General features: G+C 44.1%; 1 protein-coding gene across 1 annotated transcript; it reads right to left on the bottom strand.

The window, feature by feature from the left end:
- Window positions 1-4,484: 4,484 nt before the first annotated feature.
- On the bottom strand, window positions 4,485-6,802 carry LOC119550540. Its single transcript, XM_037859262.1, has 2 exons — window positions 6,367-6,802; window positions 4,485-6,051 (listed from the first exon to the last, which is right to left on the bottom strand). The coding sequence occupies exons 1-2, from the start codon at window positions 6,739-6,741 to the stop codon at window positions 4,582-4,584; spliced, it is 1,845 nt and encodes a 614-aa protein (XP_037715190.1). The 5' UTR covers window positions 6,742-6,802; the 3' UTR covers window positions 4,485-4,581.
- Between the last annotated feature and the right edge of the window lie 1,000 nt (window positions 6,803-7,802).

Here is a 7,802-nt window from a genome sequence, read left to right as displayed (position 1 = left end):
GGCCCATCCCATCGCATTACCAAATGCAGCAGCTTGAAATACTGTAAAATGTTCCCAACCATTTCGTTGGCCCATGCTAATTATGGCCAGTAAATTAGCTGGCGCGACCTTCGAATTTTTTCCGATTATAAGTCAGAGTATGTCGGTTTTGATTGATTAATTCAAATCGAACTGGGCTATGAATTGAATTTTTAATGGCACCCTAATTTGGCAGCAATTAAGTGTAGGTACGGGTATGAGGTTTGACGTTTGAGTTAAAAGGGTTAGTAAGCCAAAGAGTTTTTGGATGGTTTATACTGATATATAGAGGGTATTTCTGCCTCAACTTGCCCATTTCTCTACGACATTTCTTTGTTAAGTTTTTTTGGGGTCCCAGCTCAATCAAGTTGACACTAACACATGTCGGGTCCTAAGTGTTGAGCCCCCATCCCCTATTTGAAAATGGGGGAAAAGCCTCTATTAATAGCGCATTAATTGATGATTATGTCGGTGGAAAGCGTCGTTGACAAACTACGTATCTGATGGATACATGCAGTTGAAAACGCTCATGCAGTTGTACGTCGCTGAATGCTGCCATTAATCAAAATGTAGCTGCTGATTTTCGAAGAGCTTTGCTGCGGTTAAATATTTTGAGCGGCAACACATGTTGCCAGTGTCATAAAGCCCAATGATTTGTCGTCGGTGTGTGTGTTAGCCAGGCCGCAGCGACAGGCTTTGCAACATGCTCAACTCTCAACTCCCGACTCTCAACTATTTACCGCCAAAGGAAAAAAAAAGCCCAGCGAACTGCAAGTAATGCTCACAGTATCTTGGCATCGCACTCGCAACTGCATCCGATAGATACTTGAAACCGCAAACAAGCTGCAGTTTCGCTGAGCCAGATGTTATGGATAACTAGGGGGCCGTTGCTGGAGCTGGGGGCGTGGCATTGTGCGTTTTGCGGTTTTGGGGTCTCGGTTTTCTGGCTACCATTTTCGGGCACGGATTTTGCGTAAAAGTTTTCGAAACATTCGCCGAACTATGGTAAGCATTTTCGTATTCAAAAACTAGTTGGCCTGTCCGCATTCATCTGCTGGATGGATAAATGCTAGTACTTATATAGAATTGCTGAAGCCAAAGTTTCGCCAACAACTTTATGGGTATTTATTGATTTTAAAAATAGTTGCGAGCGAGTTGGTCTGATTGATGGTTGCATAGTTGCCATAGAACTTATTGCCTCTGGATTTTGGCGAGTGGATTCGTGAGATTTCGCCGAGCTTTATGAAATGCGAAGCGATCAAAGTGTTGTTTTGTTTCAACTTTGTTCGCCAGCGAATAGTTGAAGTTTTGTGGCAAATTTAGTAGTCAGGCCAATTCGAATTGTTTACCCCCGCTAATGGCGGCTTTAAGGGGCCCCGATTCGATTTGTATATCAATCTCGTGTGTGTGTAAGTGGCGGCTTTCCCCGGAATTGGCCCAGCCTAATGCCATTGTGCCAGCTGTAGCTGCTGCATTTGGCCACCGGCAATTACCGGCAACACATGCATTACGCTCCCACCTTCGCATACTGGCCAGGTACTTAACTTGGCCAAAACTTTCGCCGAAATTTGCTCGGGTAAAAGTGAGGCTGCCGGCACTGGCCAGAAGTCTTTCGGGGGCAGCAGCCAAACATTTGCCGAGACACGACTCCAAATTAACACGTAAATTGCAGCGGGTTAACACGCGTTCGAGTGCAGTTGGAAAGTGTTGCCAATCCAAATGCCCTGTCTCCGTTTCAGATTTAGTTTAAGTTGCTGTACCTGCAGATAGAAAAACAAGATTAAAAGTCAAAACAAGCAGGTTGCCACAATTTGTTTACAAAAATATTAATTTAAAATATGACATAACTTAACGTATTTTTCAATAACCTGTGTCTCCAAAAGTTTGGAGATACTATTTTCTATATTTTATTTTAATTATCCCCATTAAAAATGCTCTATTATTTATTGCTCTAAACTATTTAGGAAGTTTTCTAAAAATTCTCGAGTCTCGATTAGTCAAGGGAATGCCCCATTGTTGTGTCTCTTAAAGTAGTTATAAGAATTTCGGGTCAGGGCTAAGTGATAGGTATATTTTTTCAGAACTATAAGTTTAGCACGTAAAAGTATCGCATATATTTTCTTACCAAACACGCCAAATAGACCCTCTTTTCACACCCTTTTCTCTAAATGTACCCCTGTCTCAGCCTCGTTAAAGGCTTCTCGCTTGGCCGAATGACTAGCGGGCCTTGTTACAATTAATTGCATATGCTGGGGAACATTTTTGCATACCGGCAACATGGTGCAGTTAACAATAAATTAGCGTTTAAAATGCAATGGCGGAGACCTCCTCCTCCGATTCCCCGGCTCTTGGGCACTGGGGTCTTGAGGTCCGGCTCGTTAGCCCTTCAAGATCATGCAGGCGACGTCGGGCGATCAATCAAGAGCCGGGGTAATGTCTACCCCATCGCAACACGATAGTTTAGCTGAATGGCGCAATTAATTAGTTTCGTGTTAATGAGCAATGCGCATCATCCCGTGGTCATAACAAGCGCTCCAGACACTCCAGTGCGGCGCACTCGATGCGACCAGGAATTTTTTAATGGCCTTCTGCGACCGGGCGCAAAGTAAACTAGAAATTTATGGCCATTGGACGGGCTGTGCAATGAAGACTCACTTAAAGTTTATGAAAGCCAAAGGGATCCTCCACTCAAAGTCAGCGAATTGTGGTGAAACAGAAAAGTGTGAGGAGACTACAGAAAAGTTATAGCTTCTGTTGCAAGTTATAAATAAAGTCTATAACAAGGGACTTTCAACAAGGTACTATTACTGTTATATAACTTTAGAATATTGTAAATATTTTTTGTTAGAGGTTTTAGGCACTACAAATTTATATTTTAAAATTTTGAAATCAATTCCCAATAGATTACTTTCTTATACCATAATTGACTTACCTATTTTCCCCAGTGTACAACTCCACCATTGCGGGCCTGACTTATATGGATTCACGTTTCCAAGTCATTAGAGGCCGACCTTTTATTTTATCTTTGTGGCTGGTGCCATCAAACATATATTGCTTCGAATAAAATACAATTTTTGAGGCCTACGTCGGCGTTTACCCTTTTATTGTTGTTCCTTGATGGGCTTCAAAATGCCACCACACCGTCCCCGAAGCAATGTCAAAAGTTATGAGCAAACAATTTTCTGCTTAAAAGCGTCTGTCACAAAACTTTCGAGCGCCCCTTGTCAAGCCAAACAAATCCCGTATTGTGCCGCCCATGTCAGGCAATACTTTTCACAATTTGTCTGCAATTACGACAGCCGGAAAAGTTCCGGTAGCTCTCGCTTGGCTCTGACTTCAAAAATGAAATTCCTACGTGATTTGGTTTTAACGAGATTTGTACCCGGCAGCAACTATCGACAATGCAAATACCACCGAATGTATCGTGTTCTCTAAATTACTGCCATGTTAAATGCTGTCCATTGGAGGGGGCGTGGCCCCGCCCTTATTATTTACCACACACAATGCGAAATATCGTGTGTCAGAAATCAGGAATTGATTCAGTCCCTGGTTTCTATTGTGGGTTCTTCGAAAACGTTTTGTCAGCGATGCGTGTTGTATAATGTTTCGCATAGTTTCGCAGCTGAAGTGGTTCGATTCGAACCCAGCCCCGCCCCCAGATCCTGTCAGCATACTGTTGCAAAGTGGCGACAAAGCAAACAGTTTACATTTTCAAGGGACCCTCTTCTGCTCGCTTTTCCAACTGACCGTTTTCGCTTTATAATTTGACAATCAATTGACAGTTCGTTGGGAAAACAGCAAAAACACAAACGCAAACACGCACTCGCCAAACGCAGAAATATGCAACAAAGCCCTCGACAATAAAATATAGAATAAAATATCAAATAACTTGGCAAAAACTATTCGAGAGCAAATTGCGTTGGCCAACTTCGATTTCCCCATGACATTAGTTGAGTGCCGGAAACTGAGTGCTTGTGTGCGCAGCTGGGCTTGCCCACAGCACAACCTTTGAACTGTCACTCAATGTGGGGACTGTGGATTCAACCGATCAAATTAAATATGAATCTAGTATGCATTTGTGCTTTTAAGAGGTCTTTTATATGAAATTCGATAATTTTCAATCAAGCTTAAAATAAAACGATGTTCCTATTTAGTTATGGGGGAAGTTTTGTTATGTTGAATAGTAAGCCAACCATACTATAAAAGATCAAGGGCAAATTTAAATAAGTTGTTAGTACTTAATTATGTGAGGGGCTATACTTCTGTATATTTATATTTTAATGATGTTAGAGATTTTTCCAAAACTTAAACAAACAAAGAAGCCCGGGCCATTAACTATTTTGTAAATATCTAAATAAATTTTATCTAAATTCTTATATACAAAAGGAGCAATTTCTAATTTCTTTGAGAGCAATAATATTCTTATGAACCTGCCTACTTATCAAGCATATATACAATTTTCCAATACTTTAATAAGGAATTTTACACACATTAACCAAAGCATATTCAGCTTGAGAGGACAGTTTGAGAAAGCAGTGGGATAATCATTTCAGACATTTTCGTCTATCTAAACCGCAAGCCAATGATGTCTAGGATGTCCTCCTTGGTGAGCTTTTCATCCTTTTCCTCAGCCTTTTGGGGGGCTACCGGAGGCTTTGCGGGTGCGGGAGTAGGAGCTGGCTTGTTGGGCAGCACAGGGGCCTTGGGAAGAGGAGGTGCTGGCGGAGCAGAGGCCTTCTGATTGGAATGATGCTGCTCCTTGATCGTGATTTGAAACTTAGGCTTTGCCTTTTCGCCCAGAACCACAACGAGTGGTGGCTTCGTCTGCTGACTTGAGTGGCTGCTGGAGGTGGGCTTCACCCAGCAGCGATAGGTGTCCAGGGATACGCCACATGGTGGTGGCTTCGACAGCAGATCCTCACTTTCACTCTCCTCCACCAGATTCACCTTCTCCACCTTTGGCTGGGGCTCCTCCTCCGCCTCCTTCTTGATCTTGAAGGGCGTCAGATAGGTGAAAAGGTGTGGATAGGCATGCTGCTTGTACTCGCAGGTGCAGCCGCACTGGATATCCTGCTCCTCCTCGACCTCCTCGAGCTCCTCCTCCACCTCAAGTAGCTTCTCCCTCTCCTTTAGCCTGGCCATCCTTTCGACACTGCTCCCCCGGAAGGGACCTACATAGCAGAAGTCCGTGTCCTGATCCTCCAGCCCCGTCTTGGATAACTTCTCGCCCATTTGCTCCTCCTGCTCACCGGCCCCATCATCGAAGGCCGGCCGACAGGTGCACACCTGGCAGGTACAGGTGCATTCAGAGTCGCAGGACAGATCCTCCTTGGGACAAGGTGGACACACCACCTCCAGGGGCGGGAATGGCACTCGGTGCTCGGGGAACTCCTCGTCCTCCTCGGTGAAGGGCAGCCATCGGCAGATGTACGGTCCCTGGCTGCATTCCGCCGTGATCTCCGGCGATTCCCGGGCCTCTCCGTATTCCCGGCAACATCGCAGATGCGGGCAGTTGCACTTGGGCTGGCTGGCCGAGGTGGTGCTGCTGCCGCTTACCGGAGTCCGCTTATTGGACATGGTCTGGTCGCCCCTCCTCAGGATGTGATTGTGCCGCGAGGAGGCGGCGCTGACAGCCGCCGATGGCTTTTGGGTCCCTGCCCGAGTGGAGGTCTTCGAGGGGGCACTGCTGGCGCCCATCTTGTGCCTGGCGTAGAGCACCTCCATCTGGGTCGTTTGCGAGGAGCCCGTGTTGGAGACCACATGCGACTGAGGGGCCGTACCCTGACCACAGATGCAGGTTACGTTGTCCGCCCACAGAACTCGCGTCTGCAGGACGTCGTATAGGTTCTTATAGACGCACTCGATCCGCTCCTCGAACAGCAGCTCCTCGGAGTGCATGAGTCCGGCCAGGGCGGCATGGATCTGGGCCGTGCGTCGAGCGGCATGCAACCAAAGGCACTCCGACACGTGGGTCACCTTGTCCTGCAGGCAGAAGTAGCGACGACCCCCCATACCCGTGCCATGGTAGAAGGCCTTGGAAAGGTACAAGAATTAAAGTATATGAATAAGAATTTTTTTTTAATTTTTTGAGGGATTTTGTGTCAATTAAAAAAGGGGTTTTTAAACTTATAAAATAGCGATCATATCATGTAACACGCCCCGTTTCTAGATAGTTCATAATAAATTTCATCAAAAGGATAATCATATCTTATCGTTTTTTTTCTGTGAAAATGAAAGATTTTATAGAAACCCTACTTTTGTTTAATGACCTACTTTGAAGACCAATATATTTCTTAATTTAAAATTAAAAATCGGATAGAAACCAAAGGATTTTATTTTAAGACCTACCTTAAAGGCCCGCTTCACAATGGCGTAGGCCATCTGGGCATCCATGCGGGAAATCTGTGCCTCGTAGGCCATTCCGTGCAGAAAGCTCTCCTTGGCGAATCGCTTTCGAGGGATACGGTCGATCCTTTGGACGACCTCTTCGTAGTGTTGGAGGGATCGCTTGATGACCCCCGCACTGCGCTTGACCTCCCAAGGCCGGAGACCACAGATCCTCATGACCTTCATCACGCTATCGGTAACGTCTTCGATGTCCAGTTGGCGGTACTTCAAGTGCATTTCTTTGTTCTGCTCACCGCAGTCCTGCCGATCTGGCAGGTGGCACGGACATTTCGGCGGCTGTGGGGGCAAAGTGCGCGACGATTCATTCGAAAACATTGCTGAATTTTGGATCTAAGAAGTTCAAAAGTGGGAAATTGTGTGTAGTTCAGCAGGGTAAAATTAGATGATTGCCTCTACACCTACTAAACTTAATTTTAATTTGAAAAAAAGAAATAAATATGTTTATCATAAATAGTAAACCAAAGGGTTCTAATGATTGTATTTACAAATCTGAACCGCCTAAAATGTATTTCCTTCTAAATTGTCAGAGGAATTTACAAAAAATCATGTATTTCCATACGTTGCCTTTAAAATCGGTGTAAAAATTAAATTAGTTGTAATAAGCAAATAAATCAGTTAGTTATTTTGTGGTTGCAAATTGTAGGCTAATGCTGCTAGTACATGTTTAGATTAATTTTTGAATCGTATCATATACCGGAATTCATTAATTAAATTAAGACAATGCCGCCAGTTGCGGTATGTCACTGATGTTCAGCCCGCTCCCGTCAACTGAAACTCAAATCACCTGCCGCTGGGATTTGTCACCGGCGACAGGTTTCCCGGACAAGTGCATCGCTGCATTTCTGACGTTCCGCGGTCTTCTGCCGTTTCGAATGGTGTTTTTGAGGTGGGCGGGGAAAATGCATATTTATCACAGAGCCAGCACGCATGCTGATGTCGATATTTGTTTACCCAACAATTTCTGTCCCGCCCGCTCACCGTTCTCTCTATGGTTGCTGCCTGATTTACTACTGTTAATTTGAAATACTTTTATGATGCATTCCGGGCGGAAATGCACTGGGGACAAGATACACATTTCAACAAGCGACTGCGCAAAAACAACAAACAAAAGTGAGAGCCTCTACATCTCCTTCATTATATAGTGCTCTCTAGGAGAAGACATAAGAAAACAATGACGGCAGAAAGTGCAGATGTACAATCTTGAATATTATTAAATCTAAATTAGGAACCTCAAACTTTATATCCAACCTTTTCTATCAAAATTTTTTTTTGTTTTATGAACTATTTACTATTTTTAGTTTAGTTTTTATAATATTTTAAGCTGCAAATATTCCATAATGAATATTTATTATCAGTAAACATAAGTAGATAAGTTT

The sequence above is a fragment of the Drosophila subpulchrella genome, chromosome 2R (assembly GCF_014743375.2).
Source record: "Drosophila subpulchrella strain 33 F10 #4 breed RU33 chromosome 2R, RU_Dsub_v1.1 Primary Assembly, whole genome shotgun sequence".
NCBI classification, from domain to species: Eukaryota; Metazoa; Arthropoda; class Insecta; order Diptera; family Drosophilidae; genus Drosophila; species Drosophila subpulchrella.
The sequence above is the reverse complement of the archived record's forward strand: the minus strand, read 5'-3'. Positions and strand labels throughout refer to the sequence as shown.